At 38.0% G+C, this 15,368-nt stretch overlaps 1 protein-coding gene across 2 annotated transcripts; it reads left to right on the forward strand.

Moving 5' to 3' along the window:
* Positions 1-142: 142 nt before the first annotated feature.
* Positions 143-15,019, forward strand: st3gal5 (ST3 beta-galactoside alpha-2,3-sialyltransferase 5). Of its 2 annotated transcripts, XM_051419171.1 has the most exons (8): positions 143-254; positions 2,632-2,757; positions 6,545-6,665; positions 8,921-9,130; positions 10,565-10,701; positions 11,113-11,299; positions 11,624-11,782; positions 13,167-15,019. In XM_051419171.1, the coding sequence occupies exons 1-8, from the start codon at positions 247-249 to the stop codon at positions 13,422-13,424; spliced, it is 1,206 nt and encodes a 401-aa protein (XP_051275131.1). In that variant the 5' UTR covers positions 143-246; the 3' UTR covers positions 13,425-15,019. The 2 variants fall into 2 exon arrangements, with proteins under 2 accessions (XP_051275131.1, XP_051275132.1); XM_051419172.1 differs by lacking the exons at positions 143-254; positions 6,545-6,665.
* The last annotated feature ends 349 nt before the right edge of the window (positions 15,020-15,368 follow it).

Genomic DNA, 15,368 nt, shown 5'->3' on the forward strand with positions numbered 1-15,368 from the left:
TTGTGTTTTTCTTTCTTTCTGCCTTTTATTTGAAACCTTCAGCGAGCACGCCGACGGGATATTTCTCTAGGGATGGACCACGGATCTTATTACGTAAAAAAACACGCCGGAAGTGCGGCTGAGTCTTGCGGCCGCTGATAGGCTGGTCAGCTCCAAAAGGGGGCGGTACAAGAAGCGAAGTCACAGATAAATTACCTCATTAGTTATTGTGTCGGGAGGACTCGTTATGGCGGAGCTGTGGAGCCCATGGAGACGTGAGTAAATAAGTCCATAAAGTGACGATGGAGAATCTTGTTTCAATTTTTTTTTTAATTAAACGGCGTAAAGTGCGTTTACGTTACCGTAGCAACGTTTGGCTAACCGTTACTGTCCTCGACGACCAACGGGCAAACAAACCGGGGTCTTTATCGGTGTTGCTGTCCGTCGTTTATCCAAACGTTGGGGCGGTTTGCTTCGGTAACGTTGTTCGTGAGTGTGGACCCGAACAACCTCCCTGCGGCGGTGCTGATAATAATAATAATAATAATAATAATATATATATTTAACGGTATCTAACAGTGTGGCACTGTACAGTACAGTGATTAATATAAAGATAAAACGTGGTATTAATTATTATTTTCTATTAATAACTATGTGAAGAGCTTTGTATTTATGAATAGAAAGTCTTATTAAAGGTTAAGTAACGTTACTGTGCAGTGTAAGAACATTTTTAGGTGTTTTTTACTTATTTTTTTAATGTTATTTACTATAATTAAAGGTACTATTTTACAGGTTAGACCCCTGCATTGAAAATGATACCTCAGTAAAAGTATATCTGTATAACTGGATCAAAATCCTCTTTTAAGTATTAAATGTTAAAAGCTGGAACCATTTAATGTTTTAATTAGTTGCAGATTAATTGTCGGTCATTGATTAATTGGTTAATTGGCTAATAGTTTCAGCTGTCTTTGTATAAACTGTTGGTTCTTCGTGTGTTTTGTGCGTAAAAATCTTAATTTGTAAGTAAAGTAAAAGTATTTTCCTGTTTTATTAATATAGCAGAGTACAAGCAGGAAGTGGCGAGAAAATACTCAAGCACATGTACAAGTACTTTAGTACACTACATTAAAATGCTGCCTCTATCTTAATGCATCAATAATAATAATAATAATAATAATACATCTAATAATATAACATGAACACTCTGCAAGGAGCCATTCTGCACAAAAAGTACTCTTACTTTTGATACTTTTGTCTATTTTCCTTTTTTAATATGTGTACTCTCTTACTACTATTTTTCCATTGTGGTATTGTGTTATTTATTTCAGTGATTGATTTAAATACAGTTTCTTTTTCTCAGTTGCCCATAAGCTTACCCTTACGGTAATGTGCTTTCCAATTACAATACAGTATTACAGTGCAATACTGTAAAGGTAAAATAACACAAACCTGTACGTTTATCATTTATATTAAACTTCAAACTTTTAATATATTAAACTACTAATACTGGTGTTCTCTGTTTCTGAGGATTGAAAGTTCCTGTGTATGTATGTGTTAACCTTTGATCCTATTGTGAAACGTGTTGTTACCTAGGTTTTAAAAAGGGCTATATAAATAATATTTTACTTACTGAGTGAGGCCCAATGCCTTCTCTATGTTGAGTAGAAACAGATATTTAAGGTTTGATAATGCCACCATGAGGGGTATTTTTGACCAAGCTGTCCATAGCACTGAAGCGAAGCGGAGGAGTCTTAGTTTAGTATCTTTACCTGTTTGCGTTTCATGGTTATAAACAGAACTTTTGACCCTAATTCAATCCCCCACCGTTGTAACAATCCACAGACAGAAGGGAAACAACAGGGAAGTGAAGGCACAGTGGACAATAGAAAGAAAGACAGAGAACGAGAGCTTCAAGCTGCGCTGCTTATTTTACCAGACCATTGTGTATTTAGTCTATTAGGTTATGTTATTATGTGAGTGCTGTGATTAGTAGCCTCATGTTGTTACTTAGCCTCTCTGAAACTATTAATTGCATGATTCAATTAAAACTTTTTTATATGAAAGAAAGAAAAATTACCCCCCTCGTGCTTTGTAACTGCCCCCTCAGTCACTACATCACAAGTCTGTAACGTGTGACCAGATGACCTACATGTGTGTTCAGAGCTACATAAGCATGTTGACGGAGCATGACATGACAGACACAGGAAACTGGTTTGTCCTAGAAACATGAAAGCTGCACATTTTCATTGTTGGGTTGAAACATTCTTTGTGATATGGTTTATGTGGGTTCCTGTTGTAATTACTGTACAGTTTATTTTACGTTAACTCTCCTGCGCTTTGTGCTTATTTCAATGTGTGTCGAGTGATTACAAGCAAAATCCACCACAACACAATCCCCAGTAAACTTTGTTTTAAAAGATGAAATCTAAATTAAATCCTTACAATAACACCAGGTTTATAATTGTTATTTTAAAACGTTAAGAGGGCGAAAAACGTAAACTTAACGGTGCGCCGTGGGCCAAAAGCAATCAGTTGTATTGTTAAGATTGTCAAAAAATATATTTTTAAAAGATATTCCCCGCTGTTGTTATAGTTTCCCACCTTCCGTTGTTCACCGATGTGGCTAAGAGACTGTATCTTGTCTATTAACAGTATGTCCAAGAACTGGCCCCTGAGAGCCAGAGGTCTTCAGGCATCACCAGAGAAACCACCCCAGTTCCCAGAATCCAGTGTGAATGAGAACAACATGAGGTTTCCTAAACGCTTGGTGGCAAACAGGTGATGTTCACATTAAACACAACACAAACTGTCCTGCTGTTCTTTTTGACACATGGGGATTAGATAGACCGCTGACTAGCCTCCAGCCTGTTTGTTCATGTCTACATTGTGCAGGTGGCATTTACCTTAGAGTCATGCTGCTGAATTATCTCAGTACGTGGAACCTGTTCGTCCTACCTGAAGAGTGAACATCAGATAACGGCTGATATTGAAAAGTGGCTTCGTCACGCTGTGCTGACTGTGTCCACACAACAAGAGGAAGAATGAGGACAGGCAACCAGTGAACCACTAGCACATACTAACAAACCATGATGTGATCTTTGTACCCATTGTTGAGGTCTGCGTTTCAGTACCCACACTGCCTTACTATTTTTGCTATATTTCCCAATACCTAGTATGTCATATGCAGTATGTAAAAAAAAAAACACGAAGACGTCCTAATCTGGTTGCATTTTGCTGTATGCAAGCCAGCGTGCTTTAATGGCTCTTCTATCACATCGACTGAGCTGCAGCGAAAGCACAGAGTATGTTATTTTGTGCTTTTTTTAAATCTTTCATTTCCTTAAACTTTATCATGCCTTCTTCTAAATTTAACCCGCACAGCGAAGTGACATAAAAACAAGATGTCTTGAAATAATCTGCTTTGTGTAATTTGCTTTTGGGACAGATAAGTCAGGAGTCAGGCCGCCGTTCTCTGGTTTTAAGAGAGTAAATGTGGTGAGAAAAAGACAAACCAGCACAGATCAATTAATAATGTTTACGATGTTATGTAGAGAATTGAATAATCGTCTGATCGCCAAGCTATCTCAAGATTAAGGTCTGTGTTTAATAACAACAAACGGCATTATTAATGAATTATAGTCTAGGTGCGGTCCAGACACAGGCTAGAAGTTTGTATGTTTTGTGTCTTTTCACATTGTATGCGAAGTTAGATCTGTCGTCTGTGGTTTCCTGGGTATGCAGCAGTGTTTCCTGTGGAGGTTTGCTCTGGGAAAAAAAATTGCTGAGGGGAATGCAGCATCACCTAAAACCAGATGTTATAAAAACCATAACCAAATTAATAAAAAAAAAAAGTTTTAAACTTAATGTACAAACTCTATATTTTTCTCCTATGTTACAGGGATAAAGGCTACATTGGTGGTGGGAAAGATGATTTGTCTTGCTTTATTATCTTTCTATTATCATATGTAGAAGTATATTATTAAAATCCTTGTGATGTGGACTGTATCATTGAGGTGTTAAGAGGAAATTTTCTCCCACCTAATCCAAGTAACAACAACATCAGGAGACCCCCCCCCCACGGAGAGAGTTCAATCCAGTCAGCTCTCATAGTTCAAGGGCTTACCGCTATTACTGCCAATGCACAGTGACACATTTGAACAATAGGGTGTATGTTTCATAAACTGTGATAACGTGGTTATGTGTCACATTTCGCTGTTGCAACACAAAGTGCATCTTTATTTGAGGAAGTAGATCAGATTTTTAAAATCGGAATGTTGTATTTATTTATTTATTTTTGAAGATTTTGCTGTAGCAGCCCGCCAATGTTAAACCTCTTAAAACCCACCCGGTCGCCCGCTTGAGTGAGTTTTAAGTTGTTTCAATCTCCTACACAAATGAAAATGTTTTTAAACTTATGTTTAACAATATGTACATGCTGCACATCATTAGATCAGTTATAGAGTCTCCACAATTCAATCGTTCACTAGATTTTACGAAAACGATCAACAACAAACAGTATAACGTTAATTCACTCTGGTAACATGTTCAACAAGAAAGAAGGAAAAAAACCTCTGAAGCGATCATAATCATCATGTTAGTTGTCAAATTTGCTGAACAAAATCTCAAGAGAAGCAGCAGTAAGAGTTTAGTTTAGTTTTGTGCTAAAGGAATTAAACGTCTGTCCCAAATAGACGCCTGTCCCAAATAAAGGCAGGGGGAGTTAAGGGATTTAAGCAAATAAACGCCCGGGCTATTATTAGAAGTTTTACGGTATAAAGCTTTACCTACTCATCCTGGCCTCTGTAGGTCTACAGTCAGGTCTACAGTCAGGTCTACAGGGGCACATAATGCAGAGACGCTCCTGTGTACACTGGGAATAGGAATCCAGAACTGGTTCCAGTTAAGAATTATTTTGTTTTTGTGACAGTCCTGTATTGCAAATGAATGCCTACTCCTCCCTCCATGTTGCTACTGGCAACAAGGAGTCATAGTAGAGAGGAAGATATGGGCCTAAACATGGCTTTATTTCATGCAACGTCTGTGAATTGATCATTTCAAGTAAGTGTAGGAACACATGTGTTGACACTGAAAACCTGTTTGTGCCTACTTTTTTTCCCACACAGAAAACTGATCAGGAGTCATTAAGAGAATAACACCAATAAGCAGAATCAATAATGGCATTGGGAAAATCAATTCCAATCCCTGGTGTCCACCTATGAAGACATTTGAATTGTGCCCCTGCTATACCTTCAGCATGCCTTGGAGTAGCTTAATAAAAAGATCCACACATTGTTGAATGTATCTGACTGAACAAAGCTCTCTTCATCTGATTTATCATTAGAGAACAAGGAACCTCAAACGTGTGGTGTGTCAAATGCAGTGCTCTGAGTATTAACTGTTGGATCTTAGAAAAGGAATTAAGTCCTCTTGCACTGATATCTGAATTATGATGCAGAAAGAGTCGAGCTATCTAACTGTGTCTCCTTAAAGTTATGTCCTGAAGATAAGATACACCCTTTATTTTACTTTTAGTTAAAACTAAAGTAAGAATAGGAGTAATAAATAGAGACTATACAAGAGCAGGAGACGATAGTTATAAGGTAATGACAGTAGTGTGGTTAATAGCAGCAGCGTCAGCAAGGCTATGTTAACGTTAAAGTACACCATTATGTGTATGATATGATTAAGTAATGGCTTTAAGTGCTTTGTAGACTGTCTGGTTTGAAACATAAAAATGATTACAACATCAGAATCAGAATCAGAAATACTTTAATAATCCCAGGGGGAAATTACTTAAATAACATAAAAGGTTAGCTAGAGGGAAATGTGGGGGCTTTGGAAGAGGCTTATTTCTTTTTCACTTATTTCATTTCCTTACCCTAATGTTACCAAATTTGGTCATGCAGAAAATATGCCACAATGTACTGACCCAAGAACCTCTTTCTTGTCAACAGTCAGCCTTTGTAGGTAAACAGGGTGGTTGTGTTTACCACACGAGATGAAATAAGACTCCACCCCCCCCCGTCTACACTCTCTGTACAATGGTAGACCTGCAGTGCCAGTGGGCATCTCTGAAACTACTGTGGTTTTTTTGTACCAGTGCAGAGTGTAGTGCTTGCAGGTTGCAATGCAGTGCCTTAAAACAAGTACGTTAAAAAATTACGCTCATACTCATTATTCATAGATCTGAAACTCTGATCGGTTTGACGGGTGCGTGGATGAGAGATTCTGTCCGTCTAACTGGTAACATTGAAAGAGACCGTGAAATACTTTACATACTGCTTTTCTGATCCTGCACAACATGCAAACTGTGACACAAATGTTTTTCTTTTTATGGCTGCTCTCACTCTCATAGTATTCTAAACCGAGGTGATGTTATCGTTTACTTCTGTTTATAAGTTTCCTCTTTTACTGTCGCCGGGTCAACTCTAATGCTGATGTAGTTTTTAAATGTAGTTTTCAAAAATTGTTTCATACTCTTAACATAAATCTTCCTTCCCCTTTCTCCATCTTCCTCTGTGTGTGTGTGTGTGTGTGTGTGTGTGTGTGTGTGTGTGTGCTCTAGGCGTGTGTTGGTGCTTTGTGTGATTTTAGGTTTGCTGGGTTTGGTGACTGTCTCTCTACCGCTAATTGAGAGAGAGACAAGAAAACCCGTTGACTGGCACGTCAGCCCCGCACATAAGAAGGTGAGAGTAGGGTGGAGCAGAGTGTTCGGGTTTCCACGTTCACTATAGACTGAAAAGTTACATATATAAAGTTGATAATAGATTATCAGAAAATCATTGTTTGACACAGATGCTTAAAAAACAATAGAAAATAAGAAACAGAATAAAATAGAGAATTCAGAATAGAGCTGGAGGAAACCAAATGGACTCCCAATCACAAAGACTGTATGAGCTCTATTTGCTGCTCAGTCTAACAGGCAGTGCAGCAGTGTACAGGATCATCAGATATAATGTAATTTTACACCAAACACACCAGATTCCTCTTAGATGAAGGACCTTTTTTAAAGTGTGTAAAAACAACAGGATGACAGTCATTACAATCAATCATTTTTACGATCCCAACCCACCTCCCCATCCCACCCTTCCTTGTGTAGTAGTACAAAGTGCTATATAGAACTTAAAATAATAATAACAATAATAAAGAAATACATTTACTGTACTAATAAGAGGAACAACAATATTAAAATAAACACACTGAGAATACAAGTAGCATCTAGTCCATTAGCAGTAATTGTGGGTGTAAGAATAATAACTGGAGTAGAATGTAAAAATAATGGTAACAGCTTGCTCAACAAAATTAATAATAACTGGACTGTGTTGGTGTCAGATGTTATATGAATATAGTAACATTTGTAATATTTTATTTTATTGTTTATTTGTATAGGGACAAGTATGAAGCATAAATAAATGGCACACACCACAACATCTACAGCCTAAGTTAATGTGCATTGCCTCTCCCTAAATGGGCCATTAAAAAAAATCCATAAAACTCAATAAATACACAAGAGACAGTATAAAACACACACTCCACCACCCGGACGCACCACATCATCCATGACTGATCCCTCCTCTGAAAAGTATTTACACATGAAATAAAATATATAAATACAAACATTTTTAATCCTTACCATATTTTCATTATGCGTGGCTGTCTCTTAAAGGAAGATGTAATGTTGAGAACAGTATAGGTTGACCTGGAGTTGGTAGACTTTGAGTATGGACCTGAGGGAATTCACAGAACAGAGAAATAAAAGAGAAAAGTGGAACAAAAGGAAGAAGGAAAGAGCAATATGTGCTACAGACACACACCCACCCCCACTAGCCACCTTCCAGCCCACCTAAGAGATCTCCCCTGTGAGATGCCTCACCTTCACATGAACCATTTGTCTATTAGTCCACCTATAACTTCACTCTTTTGCTCCTAATTATTTATTAAACATAGTTTTATGAGGAGGATCATGAAATGTGCGCCCTGCAAATAAAGAGAGGGAGTGCACTGTACACATTAGCTATTGAAGTCTGGGTGTGCTGGGTGGCTAATAGTCTCATTAGTCATTAGTAGGGATGCTCGATATTGGATATTGTCCAACTCTCAATTTCCGATACCGATATCACCCGATACCGATATATGCAGGCTTTTTACACCAAAACTGTTAGATAACAACATAACATATCTCCTATTGTGGAATTAACACATTATTTTATTATTTTTATTGTGATGCCCCACTGGTAGGATGGCCATTTCCTTCACATCAAAAAGGAGCACACTTTGCATACACAGGGACACACAAGCAGATATTGGTATGATCCGGTTTTAAATGTTAATGTTTTTCCACCAGATTACATAAAGGTGCATACACATACCACATAGCTAATAATAAATATACAAGATACAGCTCATGACAACGTGCCCTTCCAATTCAGATTACATAGGTCTAATAAACATCTTACAGAAACTGTTCTTAATGTTTTTATCTGGGGATAAAGGGCTTTGCCTATCTACATAAGAGTATGAGCATTTTCAGAATTTCAGTCCAACAACCGACGTTAGCTCACGTTACGTTCTCTGTCGCTGAGAGCTTGATTGACAGCCTGGTGGTAGCAACTGCGGTGATCAACACATGACTTGCTTTGAATATTAAAATTATCCATGTGTTGATAGGTCACAGAGGGCCAATATTATGGGACATCCCTAATTATTAGGTAATGATTGGCCTACTTATAATACCATTAACCAATCGGGTGGCTTCACACCCTCATTCTCCTGTAGGAAAGCGGCAGGCTCCTTGGGTGAGTCTGGGGAGAAATGGACGCTCACCTCTTTGTAGAATAGAAGTCCCTTCTCTCTTGACATGCTTGAAATACTGTGTGTTCCTTTGTCCTTTTAATGCCTTGGAGCTTACATAATGTTTTCATGATCTCTGTTTTACTTGCAGAAGGTGCAGGAGCATGTGCAAAGAGTTCTGAAGGCTCAGTGTCGTACCGGCAGCACCAGACAAGCCTTGTTAGATCAACTCCCTGTTTCCAGTCACATGACCCAGCCCTTCCTGTGGAAAGACGTGCCACTCCCTGATGAACTCTTCCTGTACCCACCGCCATTTGGGTTCAAGGGTCTTCAGGGCAAAGTGGAAAACCTGCTGAAGCAGGTGAATAATACAACTTCCCTCTCCCTCTCATTCTATTATTTCTATCGGATTTAGTCGGTACGCCACACATTACATGCATATATGGTACACTAATGTTTAATATAAAAAATACTTAAAAATATAGTTATATTTTTAAAATCTGTAAATGTAGTATGAAGAGTAACCATTACAGTGAGACCAATAAGAATGATGACTACTACTTAGGTGCAATTTACGTTGCCATTAATCTATAGACAGCCAGGGCTTTTATACATGGTTCACATTATTGCATGGCGTGAAATAAAAATCAATGTTATTGTTTGTATTAAACAGACACAGCAAGGCCTTGTGTTGTGTAACTGAATACTCTGTCCTGACAACTGGTAACATTGTTCAGTGAGCAGGATTTGTGCACCTGTAGGCAAAACACCTGTAGGCAAAACACCTGCTTCGACCTCACTGCCTGGCATCTGGCCAGAAGTGCAACCGGTAGAAACATTTCAACCATTTGTATGTTGGCATTAACATCCCTTCTAGGGTTGTTTTAATCTGTTGATAGAATGATAGGTGACTTTATCGAGACTGGAAATCATCCTAAATGAAGCTTAGCTTAAAGGAAAGGTGGCTTCATTAGGTAAAGATAAACCAACATGGGTTACTTAAAGCAGGAATTGAAATAAGAGTTTAAAGCCATTGATTATCTAAGACAACATTTAAGAATCCAATGATGTCTTCCAGAAAGATTATTTGGCTCGCTATACATAAGAAACAAAAATCTCAAATATTGCCTGTCTGTGTGTTCGAGTGTTTTTAAAAGTTTTGGTTCCAGCCGCACCAAAACTTGGTGGAGTATGCAGCTTATGCAGTGTGATGTAGAAACCTGAAGCCACCAGTGCACATGACATTTTCATAGATTCAGAATTTTAAATGAGGTGGACAGAGTAGATGTCTTTAAGGATTTGAATGTGGAACTTATACTGGTTTTCCAAGCAGACTATTTGTATTTCTATGTCTGGAGAGCATATTTTAAGCACCATGGGAAAGGGACCTGATAGTCACATATAATAACAAGGTTTTGATTAAACTGATTCTTGTCCCAAAATTCAAGTTTCCACCCAAATGTAGTGCCCATTTGAAATGAATTTTTAGAAAATATGCAAAAGAAACTGCAAATGAATGTGCATTTCAATAGAGAGAAGAGAGAGAGAGAGAGAGAGAGAGAGAGAGCATAAAAACATTTTTTCTCTTTTAATTTAAATGTAATTTATAATATTAACAACAATGAAATTCACACTGAATTTCTACATTGTGCAGCACAGTGAAACAAAGGTCATGAATCTACTTTCTTCCGGGGGAAAGAGAAAACGAAACAAAAGAGCATCTTCATGCTCCTGTAGGTTCAGTACTATTCAGAACAACCAGCTAATGATTCTATCTGTGAATTTTTTTTTAAAGCTGCCAGACTCTGACTCCGAACCCCAGCCACGAAACGCATCAGATAAATGTCAGCGATGTGTGGTCGTGGGAAATGGAGGCGTCCTCAGAGGCCTGGAGCTGGGCCCACTGATCGACCGCTTTGACACGGTTATCAGGTTGGAAATAAAGCCATGATATGACTGTATTAATCCACTTTACACATAGTGGTCTTAGAAGTGTTGCTTGTACAGTAGTAATGATACAGAATTGTAGATAATATGCTTGGTTAACTGAAACCTACTTAACTTAAATGTTCAATTCAATTTTATTTGTATAGCGCCAATTCATAAAAGAAGTTATCACAGGACACTTTTCAAATAGAGCAGGTCTAGACCGAACTCTTTATAACATTGTGTCAAATGTATGTTGGGTATCCTTACTTGAGTTTCAGTTCGACTGTAGTGCTGCATGTACTGGTAATAATTATCATCACACTTCCTGCTGTGTATAACCAACACTAGCATATGACTCAGTTGTTGACTTGAGAAATCAGTAAGTCACTGACTCTCTGTGACTCCCTCCTTCAGGTTAAACAGTGGTCCTCTGGGAGAGTTCAGTGTTGACGTTGGAAATCGAACCAGCATCCGGATGAGTTACCCAGAGGGCACACCGCTGCAGTGGATGGACACAGACCCACACACTATGTTTGTAGCTGTGGTGTATAAAAGTGGAGACATCAGCTGGACCTCTGCTATGGTCAACAAGCTCACTGTGGTGAGTCGTGTGTGTGTGTGTGTGTGTGTGTGTGTGTGTGTGTGTGTGTGTGTGTGTGTGTGTGTGTGTGTGTGTGTGTGTGTGTGTGTGTGTGTGTGTGTGTGTGTGTGTGTGTGTGTGTGTGTGTGTGTGTGTGTGTGTGTGTGTGTGTGCGCGCGCTTCATTTGCACTCACTCTTCTTTCATGCTGTTTGTTGAATGTAGTCTGTTTGTGACCAAGATTCAAAAGCTAATCTGTAGTCTTGAGAAATAATTATTTATATTAAACAGAAAGCTGGCACTGTTAAAGGTCAGAGTTAAGACGTGTGTGTGTTATGTGTTGCAGCCTCTGTGGGACTGGCTCTTCTTCTGGCAGAAGGTTCCAGATCAAATCCCTCTTGAGCCGCACAGGTTCAGACTTCTAAACCCGCTAGTCATCAGAGAGACTGCATTGGATCTTCTGAAATACCCTCCACCCAGAACACGCCTGTGGGGCCAGGACCAGGTAATGGACACTTCCCATACTAGAGATTAAGTCTCTGTCTGTCTGTCTGTCTGTCTGTCTGTCTGTCTGTCTGTCTGTCTTAACAGCCAAGGCAGACTGTTGAATTAAATTTTAAATTACAGTCTGGTCCTGGTAGTTTCCACTTACACATTATTAAATGTAAGACAATTATCTGGACACACATGTGGCAGGTTAATGTCCTTCATCACCACTGGTCCTCTTCTGTGTTTTATTGATAGATTGAACCTTACACTTTTTTTACATTTCATATTTATTTACCAACGTATTACTGTCAGTATGCACCTGTTTATAGTTGGATATATTCAAGAGTCATACATTTGTTTTTGGTTAAAGTAGTTTTTACATTTATTTTGAGTTGAAATGATCACAGAGACATCATGAACTCTGTGACTTTCGCTACTCTGTTTAAACATTTGAAGCGTTTCTAGCATCTTTCTATCAATACCACATTTTAGACAACATTTTACTTTCTCTACCTCCCAGTGTGAGTTTCCCATCACATGTAGCTGTGCTCAAAGTTTGTTGTGTAAGAGAGGCTCCCTCCTGTGTTTGGTTTTGGATATTGCAATACTGACAACCATTTGTTGCCCCCATAATAATTTTAAACTCATGTCGGTAATGGTCTCTTGCGCGCTTCAGAGTATCTCTGTAATCATATTGGATTTAAAGATTTAAAGGCAGAGCTAAGGGGTGTCTCTGATACAGACTTTTGTCTCTTGTTTAGTGGGAATGACTTCTCCTCTGTACATTGTTGTTGTATCACCTTTTTCTACATTTCACCATTTTTCCCTTAAAATCTAAACTGCCAAAAAATGTCCTTTTGAAATTACGATTATAAACGTTTCATATAGAGCTGAGTCAGTAACAACTGCTCATTATAGTGTATGCTCAATTATCAGAAAGGATTTGGACTTCTGATATGAATCAGAATTAGCCAAGTACGTGTACACATACAAAGAGTTTGACTTTGGAAGAAGAAATAAGCTAAACAAAAATTAAAAATATTAATTATACTATTATATACATATAATTAGGTGTATACATATAAAAACCAACAATGACAAACATACAATGCCTATATACAAGTGAAGTGTTTCTGTGTTCTATGATAAATGATCTGTTTAGGTATAGAAATATAAATTTGGAATTGTAAAATGTATCATTTAGGTAGTTTATAAATAGAAGTACAAAAGCTTTAGCTAAACTAACTTTAGTTAAATATATGAAAGTAATAAAACGTGACAAATAAAGATTCCAGAAAATAACACTGATGTTTTTTTTTTGGTTTAAACAGGAGCAATGACACAGATAGGAGTCAAGAATAGAAAGGATAACTAATAATAATTGGGTTTTGTGTCTGCAGAATGTGCCGACCATCGGAATCTCTGCACTGAATTTAGCCAGCCTGCTGTGTGACGAGGTCAGCCTGGCGGGCTTTGGCTACACTCTCTCCCAGCAGGGAGCGCCACTGCACTACTATGACCACCGGCTCATGGACAGCATGCTGCAGGAGACCTCGCACAACGTGAACAGAGAGACCAAACTCCTACAAAGCCTCGTCAAACAGGGAGCATTCACCGACCTGACGGGGGGGATCCAATGCTCCTTCTGCCCCAGCTGATCCTGAGTTGTTCCCCTTTTCTTTGTTGTGAAGTCCTTTTAAAAGAACAAATGAAACACTGTACAAAAAATTCAGAAAAGCAAACTTACTGACAAAGACTTACAAATATGTGAGAAGAAAGGAAGAAAAGAAAAACAGGTGAGAGGAAAACTGAGATGGGTCGAACTGCAGTCCTCCCTCCTGCGGGTAGTAGGGTCCCATTGTGTGAAGAAGGCTATGTAAACATTTTTTTCACCTTAGCAGTCCACCAAGATCTGTTCTCAACAAATGTTTAATGCGAGCAATAAGCTATCCGGTTGCTGAATCTTAACTCACATCGGCACAACTGCACTCCAGGTTGCCATGGATGCGGTTACCGGTGGTTATCAGCAGATGTTGAACTCTAGAATTAAACGTTCCAATAAATATTAATCTGCTCCTCCTTAAAGTCAGTTTTGATATTTGATATAATTATATTTTTTTAACTATATGACCTGGCAATTGACTTCTATTGATAATTCAGTAATTCCTCCAACCAACAGAGGGGGGCGATAGTACCTCAGGAGAGCGGTCTGAGGCTGCAGTTTGACCCTTTTGCATAAACTTGAGACAAAGTTTCTTCTTAAAGGACACAAAAACAGAAAGAAAGTAACATGGGTACCTACCTGCAACTCTATTATATAGTCTTTAGTCAATATTTATATATTTGAAAGTTATTCTGTTAGCAGCAATTTCATTCATCTTCCCCACATGGCTTTTAAACCAACCAACAAAATGTAATTTTCTTTGCTGACACACCAAACTAAAAGCTGTCATATGAAGATACTCAGTATATTACCGGTAACATCACCAATCATCCATGTGCTGATAGTATTAATACATAGATAGCTCAACATTTTGTCCGCTTTCAAATTGAACGAGTTAAATTGGTTCAGATGTATTTAGTTCATCGTGTTGTTTACGCTCACACTGCAACAAACATCTGTATCTTTAACATTTTTGGAGCAGGCTTCGAATAGTTGACGCATAACACAAACATATATTACTTAATAGTTTAACTGCTATGTTTTAAACGGTGCTAAAAATGTTTAGTACATTTGATCATTCCACTGGAGATTAGCAGTGTAACAGTTTTACAATTACTCGATTAGTTCTTTCTGTGGTTTCAGTGGGGCCAGTTTCCGTGCTTACGCCTGGATTTAGTTTAATATGCTTTCTTCCAAAATGGTCTGTAATAATATTTATAAGTTGTGTTTTGTTTTTTATTTATTCATGATTAATATAATTTGTTATGCAGTTACTAATGTTATACACTGTACAATGTGGTTACCTTCAAATTCACTTAAGCCTAATCTTTTGAGTTGCCACAACATGCTGTTCTTTTTCTTCAGCCGGCTGTTATTTCAGATTTCTTGTGTTTAGGTTAATCTAGGTTAATCTAAACACAGCTACTTGTTAAAAACATGAGTCAAATGTGAATTTAATACAGTTCTCCAAGGAATGTACTCTTTTACATGGACACTGCTCTTTTTGTGTGACAGATGGAAATGAAGGTACCTATTTGCTCACTACTGTACGTATTAGGACACAAAATAAAACCTCTGATAAAGACTGAATTTTTATCATGCAGCTTTCTTTTAAACAACGTTTTTTATTTTTATTGTGCTGTTTTTAAACTTGTTATTATTACATTTGACGGAGATGGATGCATTATTACACAGTGGCTAATTGAGAGGTTGTAAAGGAATAATTACTCATTATTTCAAAGTTATGTGTTTCATTCAACTGGAAACAGTTTAGATTGAAAGATTTCCATCTCCCATTTATGTGTTTTTAACAAGTTTAGAAAAGGAAAAGTATTCCTTCATATGTGCCACAAGCAATTCATGTACAGTATAAAGAGTGCACACAGCCCTGGACTCTCCTGGTTAGATATTTCTGCCACTCAGTAACTCAGAGACTGTC

This window comes from Dicentrarchus labrax, unplaced genomic scaffold, assembly GCF_905237075.1.
Source record: "Dicentrarchus labrax unplaced genomic scaffold, dlabrax2021, whole genome shotgun sequence".
Classification (NCBI taxonomy): Eukaryota; Metazoa; Chordata; class Actinopteri; family Moronidae; genus Dicentrarchus; species Dicentrarchus labrax.